The sequence below is a fragment of the Urocitellus parryii genome, chromosome 7 (assembly GCF_045843805.1).
Source record: "Urocitellus parryii isolate mUroPar1 chromosome 7, mUroPar1.hap1, whole genome shotgun sequence".
NCBI lineage: Eukaryota > Metazoa > Chordata > Mammalia > Rodentia > Sciuridae > Urocitellus > Urocitellus parryii.
The window spans coordinates 165,791,084-165,815,308 of NC_135537.1; the positions used below are offsets into that span (position 1 = coordinate 165,791,084).

Consider the following 24,225-nt stretch of genomic DNA (forward strand, 5'->3'; position numbering starts at 1 on the left):
AGAGATCTTGCCTTGGAGTGCAGAGACCAGAAAGCTACAGTGAACCAAACACAAGCCATTCTCACAGCTTACATCCAAAACTTCCTGTCCTAGTTTAAACCCAACTAACCACTTTGGTTGACTTCCAGTTGGAGACAACTCCACATTACTATGGCAAAATTAAAATAGTAAGTAATGCAAACCAATTCTAAGAAATGGCACCAGGAGGTTTAAAATTTAAAACATTAGAAGTTCTTTTTTGAAACAATCCAAGAACAAATTCCCATCAAAAATCACTTTACCCTGTCCACTAATATCTCCCCTTACTTAAAACTGGTAATAACTCATCTGATAATCTAAAATAGTCAAAGTAATATTTTTAAACATGATGTAGTAAAATTCTATAATTACAAGTCAGTATGGGTTTGCTTTATTTTCGAACGATGCTTACAATTTTAAATGGGGCTGTGAAAATTTTTTAGTTTTAATCTGGTGCTTGAGGTCCCATTTCCCCAAGTGGATTTCATACCGGCTGTGGTCAACAGTAAGCTGTGAAAAGGACTAGTTGCGAAGAAAATTGACTTTAAACTAATTGATCTATGCTGGAGATTTTTTTTCATAAATATATATTTAATCCACTCATAACCAGCCAAACAAAGCAAAATGGGGCAGACAAGCACTTTACTACCACAGCTGTTTTACATCACAACTTGTGCTGTTCATTGTGATGTAAGCCCACTGAAAAGAGGACTTACCTTATCCGTTGTACACCTTTAGTGAAAAAACACAATGTTTACTTCCCTCATCATTTCACTCAGGCTGGTGTAAACAATTGTTTTTGTTTTTTTTTTGTTTTTGTTTTTGTTGTTGCTGTTGTTGTTTTGTTATATACACATATATATTATACCTTTGGGCTAAAAACTGAGTTTTGTCAGGCTAAATCTGAAGTAATGGAAAAAAATTTTTTAAAATTTGATGATCATGACTGGCTTGGGTCCTGCAGAAAAAAGAAGAAACCATTTTCAAAATGAAATGACTAGCAACCACTTGTATCCAGTTGCTCCATATTTGTGGGATTTAATTTTTGTCCTAAAAACAAATTCAGAAGTTTACCTAATTAGTACCACAATCCCATTATTGTTTTTAAACAATAAATAGGGAGATAATTAGGAATAATTACTATAGTTTAAAAAACTGCTTTAAGTCAATAAATAACATCTTACATCAGGGGAAAAAACAAAAACCCCAAAAACTTCTAGAATACAGTCTTCTTTTAGATACTAATGAAAATGCACTACTACCTTATGCCCAATGGTATAATAAATAAGCAGTGACTGCAATCTTTAGCAAAAGGACCAAATTAAAGACAGGTTATAAAAATGACTTCCTAAGTGCAATATCACTTTCATAACGTCTCAATCAGGGATTTACTGGTAAAAACAAATGGTCCAATGACAGAATTGAAAAGAAATTTATTTTTGTTTCTTTTTTGATCTATCAGAATTTGTTTTTTAAGAATCAAAATATTTTTGGTACAAATTCATTACCTCTGTAAACCCCTGTTTATAAACTCTGCATTAGTACTTTTGCCTTCTAAGGCAGTCAAAGTTTGTTTTAATTTATTTATAAATTGCAGTAGCCAAGTGCTAGTGCCCATTACATTGGGGGGGGGGAATCAAGTTTTTGACAGTATTAGAATTTAATGTGTAACTGATTTTTTTTTGGGGGGGGGGCAGTTCTAACACAGATACATTCCTTCTTAACATTACCCTTTAATGAACAAGGATCAGACAAGTTGCATAAGGAAAGGAAAGGAAAATGAAAAAGACCAAGCAGAAGGATGAAGGCTACAACAGAGAAAGTAAGCCTAACATATTGGTGCACTGATGACAAAAGGAGTAATTCAGTCTGAAAATAAAAAATTACCACTGCTAAGTTTACCATCACCACAACAAGTCCAGGATCATAATGCTGTAAAAAAGAAACACCATTTGTTAGGAAGAAACCATTAGGGTAGGAAACAGGCCTTCTAGCAGGCAGACAGGATAGTGTAAAGTACCAATTGGGCTTTGTCCCTCCCCCAATTTCAGCTGAGGACAGAGGAAGGACATTTTGTGCTGTAACAGCTGTTTTCATACTGGTCAGACAAGGGTGTGAGATTTTTGTACTGCTACTTGAGAACATGAACACTCTCCTTTTCAGTAATGCAAGAGTTGGGGGATGGGGTGGAGGTGCCAGTCCGTTTAAAGGGAGAGAATTAGCTATAGCTTCCAATCTCCCATTTAACTATTCGTTCTACTAATAATGGGATTACCAAATGGGGCAAATATGGGATTTTTTCCATAAAGAAATCACATCAAAGACCAGGTCAGATCAACTGGACAGTGATCAACTCATTTGCTTCACTAAAAGAAGGTTTGGGGAAGAGTATGGGGAACAGGGGTTGGGTTTCAAGACCTCTCTGAAAATATATAACAATTAAGAGGTCCAGAAAACAATCTTGTATATTCAATGCTTGGAGACTGCTGTGAATTTTTCTTATAACCGAATAAAACTCTTTAAGTGGTTCTCCCCTTTGTTTCCTGCTAATGAAGACTTCCCAGGCCAACCAACATTCATCTTTCCCCAAGCAACAAAGCCAACCTTTGAAGGAGAGCTTCAGAGAAACTACAGTAAAAAATAGCATTAAAGCAGGGCACCTTGCTGCATGCCTTAAGCCTCACTACTAGAAGGCTGAGATGGGAGGATCACCAGTTCCAGGCCAGCCTGGGCAATTTAGTGAGACCCTTGTCTCAAAAACAAAAACAAAAACAAAAACAAAAAAAGGGCACCAGAAGAACCATAAAATTTGCAATTACCCCATTCAGAGTTAACTCACAGAAAATAAAAAGTTTGGCTTTCAAAGCAATCTGAGGGACACATGACTTACTGCCTGGGCCAAGTACTAGTTTCTTAACATTATTAAAGAGGCTATAGGCCATGGAAAAATCACAATGGGAAAAGACACTAAATAATACAGACAGGAAGAGGCTGCACCAAGTTTAAAACAAACAAACTTAATTATTAATTTTGCTATCAATAATAATTTGCAGTGATAACTTTTCAAAAGATAGGTAGCAGACTATCTGGTAATATGTGTTCTCTACAAAACTCAAAGTTTTTTTTTTTTTTTTTTTTGGTATGGGGATTGAACCTAAAGGCACTTAATCACTGATCGATATCGCCAGTCTTTTTTTTTTTTTTTTGAGACAGGTCTTGCTAAGTTGCTGAGGCTGGCCTTGAACGGTGTGATCCTCCTGCCTCAGCCTCCTGAGTCACTGGGATTACAAAGTGCTCTACCATTGAGTTCTACTTGTCTATACACTAAAAGGTCATTTTATTTCTATTATAGTAGAAATAAATGCTCTTATTATATAACAGGTCTTATTAAAATGCAAATGCATTAAGATTTATAACCAGAGTGAACAAGATAAAATACAAAGTTGGGCATGGTGGTGTATCCCTGCTGTCAAGCTACTTGGGAGGCTTGGGCAGGAGGACTGCTTGAGTGCAGTTCAAGGATAGCCTAGGCAACATGAGACCCTGTCTCAAAAATCAACCAACCAAGCTGGGCATGGTGGTGAATGCCTATAATTTCAGTGACTCAGGAGGCTGCAAGTTTGAGGCCAGCCTTGGCAAACTTTGAGAAATCCTAAGCAACTTAGCAGGACCCTGCCTCAAAAAAAAAAAAAAAAAAAAAAAAAAAAAGGCTGAGGATGTTCCTCAGTGGTTAAGTGCCCCTATGTTCAATCCCTGGTACCAAAGAACAAAAACTAACCAACCAAAAACCTCAATAACAACAAAAATTAAAACTCAAATGATTACCTATAGCCACCTTGTCTCTGAAAACAAATCCTTAAGAATTCATTGTGAATTTAAAATATTTAAGGATATACAAATCTACAAAGCTAGCCCAAAGAACTGGATTATAGAAAAAAACTTTCTTTTAGAGAAACACTATATTTAAAGGGACATACTCTAGGAAGAAAATATTTAAAAGGCAATCATATTCTGGTAATTAGCCACACTTTAGAAAGAGAAGACATATACATGACTTCCCTATAGAAATAAAGAAGTATCTAAAATGATTATTCAAATGATTGAACTGTCTATAGATAGATGTAAGAAAACCACTATTTCTGTTGCTGTTATAAAGATTCATTCAATGCAAATATTTACTGCAAATATTTTATTAACTCTTACTACACTTCAGGCACTTTTCAAGGCACTGGGCATAAAACAGTGATAAAAAAGATGTTATGCCTCCTGAATTACCTATAATTAGACAAAATAATCCTCTTTTAACATGTGAAGGGAATAAAATAGAACATTTGTGGACCTAATGCACAAGCAGGTCACAGAGCTTTGAAATGTCTAAAAAGTTAGTGAACATGGTAGTGTACACCTGGAATCCCAAAGACTCGTGAGACTAAAGCAGGAGGATAGCAAGCTCAAGAGGAGTCTGGGCAATTGAGACCCTGTCGCAAAATAAAAAACTAAAAAAGGCTGGGGATGTAGTTCAGTGGTAAAGTGCCCTGATATCAGTCTGCATTAATAAGGGTAAGGACTAAAGATTGACCCTAATAGGCCAGGTGCAATGGCATACACCTGTAATGGCAACAGCTCAGAAGGCTGAAGGATCACGAGTTCAAAGCCAGCCTCAGCAAAAGTGAGGTGCAAAGCAATTCAGTGAGACCCTGTCTCTAAAACAAATACAAAAAAGAGCTGGGGATGTGTCTCAGTGGTCAAGTGCCCCTGAGTTCAATCCCCGGTAACCCCCACCCTGCCAAAAGAAAAAAGATTGACACTAATAAAGCAGAAGTAAACATAAAAGTCAATGCAGTGGAGCCAGGTGCTTGCCTGTAATCCCAGAGGCTCAGGAGGCTAAGGCAGGAGGATTCAATCCCTAGTACCAAAAAACAAACAAAAAAAGTGACTACTTTCAGAATCATTTAGGTATTTTTCTTTGTAACTGTAGCATATTCTTTATAGTACATCTCAGGAAACACTAAACAGAAACATCAAGCAAGATTATAAGGTTTATATAAGAACAAACACTTTCTTTTTTTTTTTTAACTTTTTTAGTTGAACAACTTTGTTTTATTTATTTATTTATTTATTTATTTATTTATTTATTTATTTTATGTGGTGCAGAGGATCAAACCCAGTGCCTCACAGAGGCAAGGCAGACGCTCTACCACTGAGCCACAACCTCAGCCCCTAAAAACAAACACTTTCTACTTGAAACAGAGTTCTAATTATCCAGTACTACAAAAGCTAACTATAATCTTCCCATGTCCTACAAAACAACCAGAGATTAATTTGATTTTTCCCATGCAAATGTTTTGTAAGTTACAGAAGTTTAACTGTGACTTTAAGAAATCTCCATTTGATACTTTACAGAATTATCACAACTGACTTTCCAGAATAAACAGTTTAATTTTAATCATAAAACCATAATGTTAATAAACAGGAACAAAGGTGAGGCAAAGGCAGAAGGGTTATGGAATCAGAAAGTCTGGAAAGGGTATTTCAACCAGGGAAAATGAGATCCTCAAGCCCTTGGAAGAAGTAATAAAGAACTATGAGGTACTTTCCATTCAAGAGTAATTAAGAGTACTTTCACCTGAGATAAAATTATCTGAACTAAATTTATACTGACTTGTTGAAGGCCATCTCATGCTAACCATTATACTATGCTAATTTTTAAAAATAAATAATTTCGGGGCTGGCGATTTAGCTCAGTTGGTAGAGTGTTTGCCTAACATACACAAGGCCACCGGTTCAATCCCCAACACCACAAAAACAAAACCAGAAACAAAAATAAATAATTTTGGAGCTGGGCACAGTGGCATACCCCCTGAAATCCTAGCTACTCAGGAGACTGGGGCAGGAGGATTGCAAATTTGAGGTCAGCGTAAGCAATTTAGTGAGACACTGTCTCAAAAAAAAAAAAAGGAAAAAAGAGCTGGGGATGTAACTAAAAGACATTAGGATAGCATCCTTGAGTTTGACCACTTTTTTTTTTTAAAGTTTAATTAAAATAAAATAAAAATAGGTGCACACAATATCCCAAAACATGAGACTCAGGATAAAGGAGGTAGAGGATTAAAAAAAAAAAAAAAAGGGTCCTCAGTTTAAAGAATGAAATGGGGTAACACTTCTATAGAGTTTTACTTATGTTTGCATACTAATACCTGACACACTATGTGGGACAAAGTAACATTTAATCAAAAAGCATTTGTTGACTCAGAATGAACATGTTCAAGGTGGGTTTAAACTTACTCAGGGATCTTGTGCGGTGGCATATGCCTGTAACTCCAGTGGCTTGGGAGGCCAAGGCAGGAGGATTTCAAGTTCAAAGCCAGCCTTAGCAAAAGCAAGGCGCTAAGCAACTCAGTGAGACCCTGTCTCTAAATAAAATACAAAATAGGACTGGGGACGTGGCCCAGTGGTTGAGTGCTCCCGTGTTCAATCCCCAGTACCCCCCCCCCAAAAAAAACTTACTAGGATATAAATATTCCATCATCGTGGTGCTTTTTTGCTTACCACCACAAGACATTCATGACTTAATTCTTTTGTAATCAAGAAATTATTTTATTAAGTAGAACCTATGACTATATTATACAGGTCTCCATCTTAAAAAGTATGCAAACTGTTCTAAATTAAATACTTGAGTTTTGCGTCCACTGTTCATTAGCAACTTGTTCAATTTATCTTATCTGTCATCTTATCTGCCCCTTAGCAGTCAAGGGGCAGAAGGCATCACTTTGAGAGGGTAGTGACCCTGGGGACTGAACCCAGGGATACTCTACCACTGAGTTACATCCCCAGCACTTTTTATTTTTTATTTTGAAACAGGGTCATCTCACTAAGGTGCCCAAAACAGCCTCAAATTTGTGATTCTTCTGCCTCAGCCCCCTGAGTCTCTAAGATTACCAGCATGCACCATCTTGCTCAGTTGGCCATCAAATGTTTAAGGAAAAAAAAAAAAAAAAAAGGAGATTCCTTAAGATCACAGTTAAACTTCTGTACCTTACAAAACATCTGCACTGGAAAAATCAAATTGATCTCTCAATGGTAGACAGCTTATTAGCATATATGCAAGGACCTGGATTCAATCCCAGCACCAAAGCTCTATAGAAATGTTACCCCATTTCATTTTTTCAAAAAGAAAAAAAATTAAGGAAAAAGAAAACTGGATAAAGAACTTATACTTAATATCTAATAATAAAATATTAATAAAAATCTGAATTAGAAAGAGTCCACATGGCTGGGGATATAGCTCAGTGGTAATGTGTATGTTTGGCATGCATGAGGACCTGGGTTCAATCCTCAGTGAAGGAAGGAAGGACAGGAGGGAAGATGAAAGGGATAGAAGGAGAAGGGAAGTTCACTTAGTTGCTATAACCCATTTCAGGGATGGGAACACCTTAATTCATCCCTCATAACAACAGTGTTTTCAGAAAATTAGGACAAATGGTCTATTAAATTATGGAAACAGCTGGGCACAGTGGCACATGCCTGTAATCCCAGCGACTCAGAGGCTGCGGCAGGAGGATCACAAGTTTAAGGTCAGCCTCAGCAACTTACCAAGATTCTGTCTTGAAATATAAAATAAAAGGGCTTAGGATATGGGCTGGGGTTGTGGCTCAGTGGTTGAGTGCTTGCTTCACATGTATGAGACACTGGGTTCAATCCTCAGTACCACATAAAAATAAATAAATAAATAAAATAAAGATTTTTTTAAAGGGGGAGGGGCTTAGGATATAGCTCAATAGTTAAGTGTCCCTGGTTTCAATCCCCAGCACTAATTATTTAATTAGTTAATTCTGGGGACATTTTTCCTCTTAAAAAAAAAAAAAAAAAAAACAGCCCCAAGTGAAAGTGAAAATTAATTGCTGCTTAAAGTACCTAGAGTGCACTCCAATGTACATGTAGGTGGACCAAAAATTACTGGTGGACTTCATATCTATGTGGATATCTCTTAACTAAAGAATTCCAAAAGAATGTACTTATGAAGAGTGATAGCCCTGGAACTCAGAGGATGTGAACTACAATTCTATCATTAAATGGGTATGTGACATTAGCTATGTTTGTTTCATGATCCAAAAATAAAGGAGTTAGATTTAATAGTCTACAGGGTTTACTTTCTTTCTTCTTTTTTTTTTTTTTTGTGACAGTGGTGACAGAAGCCAAGGCCTTGCACATGCTTGGTAGTGCTCTATCACCAAGCTATACACCTACTCTTTTAATTTTTTTGATACAGGGTTGCATCCAATTACCCAGGCTGTCCTAGAACTTATGATCCTCCTGCTTCAGCCTACTAAGATTGGATTCTAGGTATGTACAAACAACTATACTTGGTTGGTTCACTTCAATTCCAAAATTGAAGGGTAGAAAATATATAGGGGAGTTATATAGATGGTGGCAAGTCAATAATCCAATGCCTTCTTAGAATTATCTTATGACTGACTCAGTGGTCCCTTACTACACTGAGAATTTTTTTATTCCAGGATCACTCTGTAACTGAAAAGACTTTCCAACTTCCTTTAAACTGCTCTTTCTTTACCTTTCATAGTACCCTCCCCCCACCACAATTCATTTCATCTTTTAACTCCTTCCAGAAAAGAGTTAGGTCCCAGGTAGAACCTAAATAAGGCTGGGCTACAAAATCTGTTTCCTAATAGGAGACAATATCTAAATAGGTCGGTGACTTTTTACAACCAGAGCTTCAGTATGAACAGCCCTCTCTACAAAATGCAGATATGCCCACTTTCCGAACTGGCACACAGATCAAAAGAGACAATAAATGGAAGATGGTTTATAAACTACAAATCACTATATAAAATGCTGTTAAGCTTTCTAAGAACGCCATCTCAAGAATTCAGAAAAAAAAAAGTAAAGTATTCCTTTTATTTCCAATTTTGTTTTTGTTTTGGGGGGGTACTAGAAAATGAACCCAAGGATACTTTACCACTCATCTACATCCTCAGCCATTTTCATTTTTATTTTGAGGCAAGGATCTCATTAAATTGCTGAAGGCCTTACTAAATTGCTCAGGCTGGCTTTGAACTTATGATCTTCCTGCCTAGGCCTCCTGAGTCACTAATACACTTTTGATGAGTGAAAGAATCATCTACCCTACTTGCTATAATAAAGGTAATTTTGTTAAAAAGCTCATTTTATTCATATGATCCACAGCAATGTTTTTCTAGCTATGGTTTATTCTATTTGCTTTACAATTTTTAGGAGGATTTTTTTGTTTACTTGTTTATGGTACCGGGGACTGAATCCACTGAGCCACATCCGGGCTCCTCTTTATTTTTTATGTTGAGACAGAATCTTGTGACAGAGTCAATGACCTAAGTTGCTTAGGGCATTGTTAAGTTGCTGAGGGTGGCTTTGGATTTGTGATCCTCCTGCCTCAGCTTCCTGAGTTGCTGGGATTATGGGCATGTATCATTCATTGCATCTAGCACATTTCCCAATCTCTGAAGTGGCATTATTTCTCACACTGTATGTTGGAGAGGAAAAATAAGACACAGGTATATAAAAAATTTATGCCATCATATTTAATTCCTGAAGCATCTCCCAAATCTTTTTAAAATTATGGGTGGGGCTGTGGTTATAGTTTATTGGTAAAACACCTGGCTAGCAAGCTTGAGACCCTGAGTTTGATCTCTAACATCATAGAAAAGGGGAGCAGGTTAAAAAACAAAAACAAGGAGTTGGGGTTGTGGCTCAGTGGTAGAGTGCTTGGCTAGCACGTGTGAGGCACTGGGTTCAATCCTTAGCACTGCATAGAAATAAATAAAATAAAGGCATTCTGTTCATCTACAACTAAAAAAAAAAAAGGCTGGGTGCAGTGGTGCACACCTGTAATCCCAGCACTTGGGAGGCTGAGGCAGGAGGATCGCAAGTTCAAAGCAAGCCTCAGCAAGAGTGAGGCACTGAGCAACTCACTGAGACTCTGTCTCTAAATAAAATACAAAATGGAGTTGGGGATGTGGCTCAGTGGTTGAGTGTCTCCGAGTTCAATCTCCAGTACTATACCAAACCAAACCAAAAATAAAACAACCTATGTGCTTAACAAGATCACACTGCTTACTAACTGCAGAGCTGGAATTTAAACCCAGATCAGATTTCAAAGAAGTTTACAAAGTAGTAACCCAAGGTCGGTAAAACATAGGACTGGTAAGGTACACTTACATTATTTTAAACTTCGGGTCAACATTTATCAAGTAGGAAGTTTCACAGCCATCAGGATTTCTGATTTCTTTAAAATATTCAGAAGATCTGACATTGAGACACTTCTATGTGGCATCAGCAAGAGCTGAATGGCAATGACTCCTCCCCAATCATAGCATATCTCACACTACTTCCTATAGTCTTAGTTGGCATCAACTGCATATATAATAACCCTGGCCCCAATTCTTACTTCAAGGTCTACATTCTTTGCTCCCTCCTTCTAAGCTTCCGCTGTATTTTTTCCTGTTAACTCCCATTTGGTAGCAACCTCCTTTATAGGTTTTAGAAGGTTTACTAGGAGCAGAAAGATAGGAGTTAAAACTAATGAAACTACATTTATACATGAAAGATATTGTTTTGTTCTGTTTTCTAGGCATATGTGTCCCATTATTTTGATTTTTGTGGTAATTTTTAAATAAACTCCTTTTTAAGCTTGCTTTTTTGGGGGGGGGGCAGTAATGGGAGTTGAACCCAGGGGCACTCTACCTCTGAACTACAACCCCAGCTCTCCTCGCCCCTCTACAAGTTTATCCAGCATAAAATAATCCCCTTCAACTTCACTGAGGTAGATGACCATGTCCACAACCCCATCCGCCTCTAAACTGGAATTCAGTTGCTGACCCCACCCCAGCTTTCTTATTGGCACCAGAGGGCACAGCACTCTGTCTATGGGTAACTCTGTTGGCCTCCCCTCTCGTGAGTCTTGCAGGCTGCTTGCCCTCCAGACCTTTGGGGCAAAGCCTACCAGTCTCTGGTCAGCTATGACGTAGAATGGCAGGTACAATCTCAGGCAGCAAAAAGAGTTAATTGCAGAGATATGGATGCCCTCATTGACAAGGTACCAGTAGAAATGTCTCCAGGCAAACTGTTCCTTCACAAAGCCTCAAGACTTGAAGACTGTATGGCCTTCAAAACATGAAGGTTGGGCACGTTCTCATTTGCCAGTTCCAGGTACTTGGGCATGTAGACATCCTTCTTGGCTATCATCACTCCCTCCTTTAAAAAAGTTCATAAATGGCAATCCGATTCTTCTTGGGCAACAACATCCTGGAGGCTTCAGGGTCAGAGGGCGAGGCTGGAAAGGAGGGTGCATGTGTGGCCAGCTCTTTTTATTTTAAGACAGGGTCTGGACAAATTGCTGAGGCTGGCCTCAAACTTGTGATCCTCTTGCCTCAGCCTCCAGAGTCACTGGGATTATAGATGTGTGCTACTATGCCCAGCAATTTTTTTTAATGAAGTTGGTCTCTTATAAGAAACTTTTTACTTTGCATTATCATCTTCACATTTCGATCTACTTTAAAATAACAAGTTATTGAAGAATGAAGAGATTCCACCAACATACACATACTTGTGTTCCATACATCTACTAACAAGCATATTTCAAATGAGTTCACAGAAAAATCTGTAGATAATTATTTAGATATGAAACCGTTGCTTGCTTCATCATTCTCACAATCTGATATTTTTCCACAGGTTATATCATTAGAGAAATAAATTGAAATTCCAAGTTAAATTGTTTGATATTCCTTCCCGTCCACCTGCCCCCTCAGTACTGGGGATTGAATCCAGGGGCACTCGATCACTGAGTTACATCCCTAGTCCTTTTAATTTTTTATTTTGAGATAGGGCCTTGCTGAGTTGCTGAGATGGGTCTCAAATTTTTGATCTTCCTGTCTCAACCTCCTGAGATGCTTCGATTACAGGCATAGGCCACCTACTGCATGTCTTTAACTTAACCATTATGTTATTCATTATACTGAATATATATTGTATTTATTTGTTACAATTATCTTCCTTTTAAATGTAAGCAGATAGAGGTTATATCTTAATCATCTTGAACACTCAGTACAGATCTGGTATATTCTATGAATTCAATAAACATGCAGAAATAAAAAACATGAACATAATGAGAAAACACTAACATAGTAATTATCATTCTTTAGGATCTTAAGAGTCCAGTGAGGATAAAAGAGACAAATAAATAAAATTCATATAATATGAAATATTAAAAATCCCACAAGATTCAAGTATTAGAGAAGACCAAATAGGAAAAAGCTGGGGATTGAACCCATGGGCCATATACATGCGAGCCAAGTAGTCTAACCACCGAGCTATATCCCTGGCCCAGTATGTGCTTTTTTCTAGAGATCAATTACCATCCCTAAAAATTTGGCCAAGGTTCTTACCACTCATTTAGCATCAAGTTTCGAGTGAATTTATAGTCATCATGAAAAATAAACATGGGACCTCCTTAAGTGGCCTATAAAATATGTAACATTTAGAGTCATCTCCAATTTTTTTTATTTTTTGTGATACTGGAAATTGAACCCAGGGGCGCTTTACCACTAAGCTACAGCCCTAGCCCCTTTTTAAGATTTTGTTTTGAGACAACTGGCCTTAAACTTGAGATGTTACTGCCTCAGCCTCCTGGGTCTATAATCATGAGTTGCTGGTATTATAAGTGTGTACAACTGCACTCAGCTTCATTAATCTATTTATTTTGGGGCAGAATGGCTACCATATATTTAACTCTGTAGTACAATACTGGCATTTCTCACCACTTCATATCTGTTCAGGAGACTGTAGTGAGCCTGTACCTACCTACAGTTTAGGTTTATGATAGCATATTGATTAAAAGCATAGGTTTTAACACCTTGATCACACCACTTACCTGTTACAAGCTGTTGAGCAAATTATTGCTCAGAATGTCAATTTCCTCATCTGTAAAATGGATATTATGTCTACTTCAAAGAAAATTTAAGTGAGAAAATCCATGGTTAAGCACTTGGTAAATGCTTACCAAAAGTTAGCTATGCTAAAGGATTAACAATAAAAACTCAGTGAACAGGGGCTTGCTATTCAGACACAAGCATGAACTGACTACACACTGTGCTTCATAGCTGATTTGTTTTTATCCTCCTTAATATCTACACCTTCTTTGCATTTCTATTGGTATCACCCTATTCTAAATCTTTATCAGCTCATACCCAGACCTCTTTAAATCACCCATCTTCATCCTCAAACATACTTTGACTAGATAGTATTTTACTTCCACAACAAATGTCTGGTTGGTATAATAAAGAGCTTTGAAGACTTTTCTAATCATTCCTTCTTTTGAGCCCTTATGGAATTTACTATTAAGACTTTCCTCTTTTTTTCCTAAAATAAATATGCAACCTATTTAATTTCTTACCAGTGACTGTCTCTTTCAAAGTAATTACTCTATCTTAATAATGTCCAATTTACTTCTTTTAACTGATTCACTCTTTTCTAAAAATAGGTATTAGTAAAACAATAAATCTGTTCTAATCTTCATTTGAAATGCTTGTGTTTTCTGATTACTTTGCCATGAATTTAATATTTTTTAACTTAACCACAGAACCACATCCCAGTCCCTTTTATATTTTGAGAGAGGGTCTTGCTAAGTTGCTGAGGCTAGCTTTGAACTCACAATCCTCCTGCCTCAGCCTCCCAAGTCGATAGGAGGCGTGTGCCACCTCACCTGGCCCCAATCCCTTTCTGTTTAAGCCCTAAACTCAAACTTACTGTAGACTGCCAATTCTAATTTTATTAACTACCTGGACACTTCATCTCTTTTATTTATATTATATTATATTAATTAAATTCCACTTAGAATATCAAAGGCTTTCTCACAACCCATACTTCACTAAATCTGATTGTGAACTACTAAAATTATGCTTGCCTTCAGGAAGGAATAGAGGCTATTATAACTTAGCTATACACTCCCTGGACTAGATGAGTTCTGTATAAGTATGCCTTTCTGACAATCCATATTGCAGTTCTGGGACCTACATTTGTTGTTCTCCCCCAATCCACTCATTCTCAGTATTAGATCTTTCTGAGAAAGGAAAAGGCATAAAAATAACATTGATTTCAAAGTCAGACTTAAAACTGAATGGCAGAGACTCAGTAGCTACGTGATATTTCCAAAACTGTTTCACTTTACAAAATAAGCATATTAATATCTATTTCATTAAATGGGAAAATAAGAATCATCTAGATTCTAGATCAATATTTGGTCTATAATGTGCACTTTTTTTTCCCAAAAGCAAACACAAATTTCAAAAGGAAAATACAGTAAAAGGCCAACTTTTCTTTATGCAAAGGCTCTATCCAGAAAAATGTTATCTACGTCACTGTAATATTAAAAGAAAACTATTTTTTCACAAACAAAATTTTTTTTCCTAAGTTTGTGAAGCTGGGGATACAGTTCAGTGGTAGAACACTTGCCTAACATGTGTGAGGTCCTGGGTTTAATATCCAGCACTGCTCAAAAAATAAATAGCTGGGCGCAATGGCACATGCCTATAATCCTAGCAGCTTGGGAGGCAGCGAGTTCAAAGCCAGCCAGTGAGGCGCTAAGCAACACAGTGAGACCCTGTTTCTAAATAAAACTACAAAATGGGGCTGGGGATGTGGCTCAGTGGGTGAGTGCCCTGAGTTCAATCCCTGGTATCAAATAAATAAATAAGCAAGCAAGCTGGGTGCCGTGGCACATGCCAATAATTCCAGCTACATGGGAGACTGAGGCAGGAGGATCCCAAATTTGGGGCCAGCCCGAGCAATTTAGTAAGACCCTGTCTCAAAATAAAATAAAAAGGGCTGGGTTTGTAGCTCAGCCTGGTTGAACACTTGCCCTATGTGTGAAGGCCCTGGTTTTGATCCCAGCACTACAAAACAAAAAACAAACAAATTAATAATAAATTAAAATTTTGAAAAGAAGTCAGTGAAGTTTTGTTTGCTTTTTGGTTGTTGTGGTTGTTGTTGTTGTACATGTGTGTATGTGGTGTTAGAGATCAAACCCCAAGGTCTCACACATGCTAGTTAAGTACTCTACCACCGACTACATACCCCATCCCCAAGTTAGTGACGTTTTAGAAATCAACATTCCAACGTCATGACAAAGTCTAAACTATAACACTACATATTTCTATTCTATTGTACTGAAGTTTTGTTTTCCTTTGGTAATAAAATGTAGTATGAACACTAATGCTGGCCTTACCTACTACTTTCACGATTTATTCCCCAAGAACTAGAGAAGGAAGGGAGTATACATACATAAAACCAAAGAAACACCCCCAATTCTACTCTGCTTTGATATTTTCTATTCTAGGTCTTCCCTAAGACAATTTTATATATTGTTTTGAACAGTAAATACAAGTACATGACATTTAAAAACTTACAGTAAAAAGCAATTCAGTTCCCCTTCACTGAGTCTGCCCTTACAAAACTTTTTCCTGGCATGATCAAGTAAATACAAATATAATTCCATAGAATTAACCCTTTTAATTTTTCATGTTAGAATGCCTCAGTTTGGGGCTGGGGATGTGGCTCAAGCGGTAGCGCGCTCGCCTGGCATGTGTGCAGCCTGGGTTTGATCCTCAGCACCACATACAAATAAAGATGTTGTGTCCGCCGAAAACTGAAAAATATTAAAAATTCTCTCTCTCTCTCTCAAAAAAAAAGAATGCTTCAGTTTTAATGCCCAAACTATTAAGATATTCTCTCTCGGGGCTGGGCTTGTGGCTCATTGGCGCCTGCCCTGAATGTGTGAGGCACTGGGTTTGATCCTCAGCACCACATAAAAATAAATAAATAAAATAAAGATATTGTATCTACCTACAACTAAAAATATATTTAAAAAAAAAGAATGTTCTCTCAGCATATTTTTCAGCCAGCCAATGACTGCAGCCAAGAGTGCAGCTACCTGAAGCATAAGCTTTGGAGTACAACATCACATGCCTGGTTTGTAGATCATCTACTGGATTTGTGAGTCTAAGCAAGTTACTTCTTTTTGTTTGTTTTTGAGACAGATTCTCCCTAAATTACTCAGGCTGGCCTTGAATTTGTGATCCCCCTGACTCAGTCTCCCACTTTTTAAAATTTATTTATTTTGGGGGGTACTGGGGATTGAACCCAAGGACACTCAACTACTGAGCCATATCCCCATCCCACCATTTTTAATTTTTTGTATTTTATTTACAGTCAGGGTCTCACTGAGTTGCTTAGTGTCTTGCTAAATTGCTGAGACTGCCTTTGAACTCCTGATCCTCCTGCCTCTGCCTCCTGGACCACTGGGATTATAGGTGTATGCCATGGTGCCCGGCTCAGTCTCCCAAATTGCTGGGATTATAAGAATATGTATGCTACCACACCTGGCTCAACCAATGATTTTAGATAGTAAAATTTTTATGTTTAAAATGAATTAAAATAATACAATTCAGAAAAAGATGCATGAAAAGTCTGGCAACACATTCCAAATAAATAAGAACTTTGGAAAAGCTACTTCAGTACAAACAAAAGAGATGTACAAGCTACTGCTCAGAAATTAACTGTGCATTAAAAACCATATAAACTATTTGGTAATCAGACAGAAATAAGTTTAAGTATCTTATATTCTGGACTAGGGATATGGTTCAGTGTTAAAGTGCTTGCCTAACATGCGTAAAGCCCTGGACCCAAACTCCAGTTTCTGAATACTTATGATCCCAATAAAAAAAAAAAAAGTTTTAAAAAGCATTTTATATCCCAATTAATTTTTAATACACTTTTAAATTTTGTTTTTGAGACAGGGTCGTGCTATATTGCCCAATCTGGCCTCAAACTCCTGGGCTCAAGAGATTTTCTTGTTTCAGCCCCCTGAGTGGCTGATCTATAGGTATGCACCACTGTACTCAGCTTTAAATCATAATGAGCTTTAAAACTTCATGAAGAGACAGTTTCCTGTGTTTCAGAAAATAGTTAAATTTGGGGATTGGTGTGTAATTCATTTAAAATAATGGAATGGGCTGAAAATATGGCTCAGTGGTAGAGCACTTGCCTAGCAAGCATGCATGAGGCCCTGGGTTTGATCCCCAGTAATGTAAAAAAAACAAAACAAAACATAATTACATAAATTCAGAACATAATGGGCAAGAGGTTCTCAAGTAAAACTTTCACATAGAGAGTGCATTTAAATATCTATGATCATTTAACACATATGGTAGTTTACCATATTATGCACTGTTCTGTACCTTGCTTTTCCTCTCAATGCTATCTTGGAAATTATTCTATACATATTTAGCATGTACAAAATTACTCCAATCTTTTTAACCCCATATGGTTTCCTTTTATACCATTTTATTATTCTATTTCTTCAAATCTAAAATGCCATTAATCATAAAACATTTTATGTGCCCCTAAAAAAGAAATTAAAAAGGTGCTGATTGTAACTATAACATCATTAACAAAATGCATCTGATTTTAGTTTTATTAAAATATGGGGAAAATCTTAGTATCAATAAAATATGGTAGACTGTTTCTAATCTTTTGTTATTATAATCAGTGATATGAATAACCTCAATCATATGTTATTTTGTACAGTACAGAATACATTCAGATAGATGGTTATAAATAGAATTACTGGATTCAAGGATACCTGCATTCTATTTTTTTTTTTTTTTGCAGGGGGCGGTACCAGGGATTAAATTCAGAGGCACTCAACCACTGAGCCACATCCCCAGACATTTTGTATTTTTTATTAGAGACAGTGTCTCTCTAAGTTGCTTAGCACCTGGCTTTTGCTGAGGCTGGTTTTGAACTCACTGTTCTCCTGCCTCAGCCTCCTGAGTCACTGGGTTTACAGGTATGTGCCACCACGCCCAACCTAAAACTTTTTTTCTCCCCGCTGCTTGTTAACCTTTAAGCCATCCAAACTGTTCTCAGTAATGGTTTTGCCAATTTATATTCTCATGGTTATAATGCAATTAGCTGGTTTTCCATAACCTAATTAGGTTTTGGGGGTTTTTTTGCCTTTTTTAGTCCAAGTAAAACATGGTGTCTCAGTTTAATACGCACAGCTCTTATTAAGAGAAGGGTTTGAGGGCCAGGTGCATGGTGCATACCTGTAATCCGAGTGACTTGGGAGGCTGAAGCAGGAGGATCATGAATTCAAAGCCAGCTTCAGCAAAAGTGAGGTGCTAAGCAACTCAGTGAGACCCTGTCTTTAAATAAAATACAAACTAGGGCTGAGATTATGGCTCAGTGGCTGAGTGCTCCCAAGTTCAATTCCCAGTACCTGAGAGATGGGGCAGGGCGGGGCGGGGGTGGGAGGACGTTGAGGGTATTTTTATGTTTAAAAGTCATCTTCATGGCTTTTCTATATACAGTGTTTTTATTTCCCCTTTTCTATTTAGATAATTAATCTTTCATACTAATAAATACATACAAGAAATTTGTCCTATGTCTATACTGAAATATTAGAGATAGTTCCCCAAGTTTATTTGTTTTTAGGCTTTAAGTATAGCCAAATATCTCATCCATTTGTTGGGGGTGGGTACTGGGTATTGAACCCTGGAGAGCTTAACTACTGAGCCCCATACATTCTCAGCCATTTTTATTTTCTATTTTGAGATAGGGTCTTGCTAAATTGATAATAAGGCTAGCCTTGACATTATGATCCTCCTGCTTTAGTCTTCCAAGTATCTGGGATTACAGCTCTGTAACATAACAGATAAATATAAAAGAGCTGAGTACAGTGCTGGGATTACAGCACTGCACTCAGCTCTGTTATCTTTTTCTATGTTTTAGGTTAAATTTAGAAAAGTATTCTTTACTCAAATATTATTTTAAAAATAATATTTCTCCCATTGAGCCATCCTAATAATTTTATGATTTTACTTTTTTAAATCTTTTCTGCATCTGAGGCTGGGGGCATAGCTCAAATGGTATACCACTTGCCTAGCATGTTCAAGATCCTGGGTTCAAGCCCAGGTAGTGCACAAATTTTTTTTTTTAAATATTTATTTATTTTTTTTAGTTTTCGGTGGACATAACATCTTTGTATGAGCTGAGGATCGAACCCGGGCCGCACGCATGCCAGTAGAGGGCGCTACCGCTTGAGCCATATCCCCAGCCCGTGCACAAATTTTTATTCACCTAAAATCTAATTTGGGGTAAAGTATGACAATGAGAATATGACTTTTTCTCTAGATTGTTATCCAGTTGTCCCAACAATACTGTTAAGTGATTGAGGTTCTTTTTAGATGTAAATCAGAGATTCAAAAGTAGAGATGACTAGTGAGCTCCTCGGACTCAGCATGACAGGAGCTGATAAGGGATTTAGGAGCCCTAAAACCTATACAACATTAAAAGCACAGATCCTATAGTCAAATATCTAACAATATAATGTATATTAATTATTACTGTTGTTAAGTCTGGGAAACAGAGAACAGAAGACACAAGTATCTCTATTTATGATTTTTATACATTTAGTTCTGATTAAGACTTAAAAATGGATTTTCTCTAATTCACTTAAAATACTTAAATATGGCAGGACACAGTGGTGCACACATATGATCCCAGCTACCCAGGAGGTTGGGGCAGGAAGAATGAAAGTTCAAGGCCAACTTAGGCAACTTAGTAAAACACTGTCTCAAAATGAAATAAAAAGAGCTGAGGATGTAGCTCAGTGGTAGAATACATGCCTAGCATGAATAAGGCCCTGGGTTCAAATACTAGGAGGAAAAATATTCAAATCTAAATATGCTCTATACAATAGAGATGGTAACAGTAAGCATTTACATAGCATCTTACAGTTTTCATAAAGTGATTTCACTTACATTAACTTACTGCATCCTCATAACCATGACTAAGAAAAGATGGGCAGAGTTAATTTCCATTTATCACTGAGGGGAATAATCCATTGATGATGGCTTTTCCCTTTACTTAAAGGAAATGGCAACACAGCACAAAACTCAAACCCAGATCTTATATTTCCAAATGTCGTTATCATACTGCCTTTATACCTTGTTATCAATTATTTTTACACAAAATAAATGAGAATCCTTACTCAAGGAGCTTGAAGCAATATGTCCATCAAAAATTCAGACTGATCACATGCTTAATTCTACACACGACACGAATCCACAGAATTATAAAACATGGCTCTTTGCTTGAAGAATCCTTCCAAGACCTACACATGTTAAAAAGGCAAGTCTTGGGGCTGGGGTTGTGGCTCAGTGGTAGAGCGCTCACCTAGCACATGTGAGGCCCTGGGTTCGATCCTCAGCACCACATAAAAATAAATAAATAAAATAAGATGATATTGTGTCCAACTAAAAAAATATATTTTTTTAAAAGGGCAAGTCTCGGGGCCCTAGAAAATGAGGGGCGGGAACCCCATCTTATCTACTTTATCCATGCCTTATATTACTCACAGCCAGCACAACTAAAACATTTTATTAGCTCAGTATATTTATTGGTTATCTAAATGTATTGACTGAACCCCTTAGAAAGGCTAAATAATGAAAATAGTATCAGACCTCACTCATTTTTTCCCAAGAGCTGAACTTTTGTTTATGACCAAAGAATCAGTCAAATCATCAAATGGATCTTAGCAATAACACAACAAAGGAAGTTTGGGCACCATTTCTGAATTAAACCTATAGACTAAACTTATTTCACAACAAAATAAAGATGTTTGAGCTGCATTCCATTACATTTCAAAGCTGCATTTCAAAGGTTTAAAACAATTTCCAGAACCGAATCCAGTTCAACTGGTACAAAATACAACTATCATTCACTATTGCTTCATTTCCAATTAACATCCTTCTGCCTCTACAATAAGCAACTGTCCATAATATTTCTCATTAACACAGTTTTTCTTTGTGTTATTTCCTTCAGATGATACCTTGTCAACATATTTTTATACATAACTTTTATCTTTTAATACTATCATCTATGATATACAATAAAAGTTCTTTTTCCAAAAAAACTTTTCAATTATTGTAATAAATACAAAGGGAGAACAAAAGTAGTTAAATATGAAAATTCAAATACAAAAATAAACCCAGTGCAATTTATATCCTGACACAAGAAACTTCATTCCAGAGTTAACATGCTTTATTATTCCCCACTCTATCCAGTGACAAGATAGCTACACTGGAGCCCCAAGGACTAACACTGTAAAAGTTTGTAAAAGTCAAAATAATTTTTAAACTTGACAAAGAAGCCTAATTTCAGTGGATAGTTGCATGTTAAACATGTTAAGAGTTTCAAATAAAAAGGAGAATTCAAAGTTGACAATAATCTAGTGAAAATAAAGAACTTACAAAGTGGGTTGGGGATGTAGCTCAGTGATACAGCGTTTTTTTGGCATGCATGAGGCCCTGGATTCAACCCCAGCATGTGAGTGTGCTCACGTGTGCACAAACACACACACAAACTTACAAAGCTTGAACCTAAAAATTACATACAGTGATCAGTCTAGAAATTACCAAGGAAGCATTATCATTTTCTCTATAGTTATAGGGCTTTCTTCAGTGGGTATTTATAGCAAAGTTTTTTTTTTTGGGGGGGGGGGATGTCATAAAATAACTAAATGTCATAAATGTGGTTATGTTCTAGGTTAAATCATGTATGAATTACAGAAACAGTTATGTGAGAGAAACAGTATAAGACCTGATAGTGTTAAATCTGACACTGGGAAGTAAAAATTTATTTACAAAACAAACTCTGCCCTTAATATTGGAAACATTCTTTCCCAAGGATAAAGACATGTACTAACCATTTAAATAAGCTTCACAAAACAATATGAATATACTTAACACTAACCTATATTCTTGAAAATGGTTAAGCTATAGGGATGGTGGTGCAGCTCAATGGTAGAACAAGGTCCTGGGGTTCAGTTCCCAGAGTCAAAAAAAAGAAAAGAAAAATGAGTAAGGTGGCAGACTTCATGTGTTTTTTACCATAATTAAAAAGGAGGAAGTTTTTTCCAAAAGGCTTCAAAATATAAAGTGTTCCTTTACATTTTAAATGAATAGATGTATGAGCTATTAAGTGCTTACCATATGCCCATTACTAAGGAGACAGAAAACACAAATAAAGCCTAATTTCTCTTTTCATGGTGCTCAAAGTTAAAAGAGAACCAAAATTCAAAGGAGTTCTTAAATAATAATTATTATTTTGGATCACCTATCAATTTACCCATCTTTTTTTTTTTTTTTGATCTGTTTATTTTGAACCCAGGAGCACTTTATCACGGAGCTACATCTCCAGTCTTTTTCTTTCTTCCTTCCTTCCTTCCTTTCTTTTTTTTGAAACAGGGTCTCAGAAAGTTGCGGAGACTGGCCTGGAACTTGTGATCCTTCTGCCTCAGTGTTCTCAGTTGCTAGGATTAAAGATTAGAGGCATTGCCTATTACACCCAGCTACCTATCCTTTCTTAAAGATACACATACAAATTAATAAATATACACACACACTCCACCACCAGGCTCCAGTGGTACTCTAATCTATTATGTACCAGACTCTTATTTATAGGACACCTATAAAAACTTTGTTGTTCAATTTGGGTAAAAGTGTTTGATTCTTAACGTTAAAAATTCTGGGATTCAAACAGATCTGCTCACTTCTATGAGATGTCCCCATCTTGTGTGCCTAAACACAGATAGCAGCAATCAACAAGCTCCTGGGCATCCTCAATTAGGAAGAGATGTTTCAAACTGGAAGAAAAGATCACATCTAGTCTTCTGACCCTCTTCTAAGCAATCACCTCCACTCAAATGAACCTAACACAACTACTATATAACTGGGACAAAGTCTATCAAAAATCCATCTCTATTTCACTCCTGATTACTCCATCTCTCTTCTGGACTCTGATAAAATCTGTGGTCTATGCCATACAAATTCACAGAGTATTCTTTGTATTGTCTGCAGAGTTTTCTGCCACTTGGAAAACAAGTTATGGTAATCAAACCTCTCTCACCACAAGAAAAGATTAATACTTGGTAATTAAATATTCAATAAAAATATATTTGTTGAGCCTAAGGATCACCACTGAATAGAATTTACAGAAGTAGAATCTTAAAAGCAAAGGTTTTAATGTTTGAAACATCCTGTTTCATTCCCTGTCCTCTTGCTTCTCTTAACATGCTTAACTGATAACACTCCTGTATTCAAATGGTGAAAATCTGTTTTCAAAATTCAAAGGAGTTAAATCAACATTAGCATACCTAACTCCAAACATCCTTTCTATAATGAGCCTCTCCATAATCAGATGCAGAAGTATAACGATTCCCCTCATTTCTGAGGTAGCATCCATATTACATGTGTATCAAACAATAGCTAATGAATCTGAGAGAACTAAAAAGTAAATGCAGGTGGATGTTTTTTCCAATTAACAACTCAAAAGCAGAAATATTAGTATTTTGTTTTCAAATAACTAGTATAGTTAAAAAGAAAACTAAATGCAATAAAAAACCTTAATCCAAACATTTTTCAGGCCTGATCTGAACCTGAAAAGTGACCTCTCTGCTTAGAAAGCCCTACAATTTTCATTCTAGTTCATGTAGGTTAATTTTTTATCTTCACCACTACATGGATTCTAATCACAGAGCTAAAGAGCCAGAGTAATCACAAGCTTCAGACAGACTTGGGAAGGACAAAAGTTAAAACCCTGTGTTGAATTCTACTTATAATACTGAAGCCAGGTGTAACTCTGATACTATGTATTATTTTTATTTCACCAACCTACCACCTCCATTTAAAATTTTTTGTTGTTGTTTTTGAACAAGTTGAGCCGCACACAATATGTTTGACCTGAAAGTTTTAATGACACAGCAGCTTGCTTCTGCAAATTACTAGCACATGTGGAAGATATACAGAAACTTATAATACAATCATAGGAAAAAATGGACTATTCTAGTGGGGGAAAAGTGGGAAGAAAACCCCAAACACTTTTTTAAGAAGACAACAAATATATTCAGATACAAGATTTGCATCAGAAACATTGTTTTCTTTCTTTGTTTTGGTAAATTTAAAAAACTTACCCTGAAGAGATTTTCCCAATCCCTGGCCCAGCTTCCACCCATGTTTCTGGAGTAAGCGGTGTCCAATATTATCCTGACAGACAGAACAGAGAGACAAACCAAAAATATTCCAATAATATATTCTT

General features: G+C 36.7%; 1 protein-coding gene and 1 pseudogene across 6 annotated transcripts in view; both read right to left on the reverse strand.

Annotated features, from left to right (window-relative positions):
- Gpatch8 (G-patch domain containing 8) overlaps positions 1–24,225 on the reverse strand; it is a 94,302-nt gene that overhangs the window by 34,157 nt on the left and 35,920 nt on the right. For 4 of the 6 annotated variants that reach the window (XM_026412355.2, XM_077800442.1, XM_026412357.1 and 1 more), the window contains one exon: positions 24,101–24,173. In XM_026412355.2, coding sequence (XP_026268140.1) covers positions 24,101–24,173 — 73 coding nt within the window. Of the gene's footprint in view, positions 1–1,905; positions 1,951–4,878; positions 4,925–24,100; positions 24,174–24,225 lie in introns of all 6 variants that reach the window. The other 2 variants (XM_077800441.1, XM_026412358.1) reach the window with 2 other exon arrangements.
- Positions 10,827–11,315, reverse strand: LOC113199425 (small ribosomal subunit protein eS10 pseudogene; annotated as a pseudogene).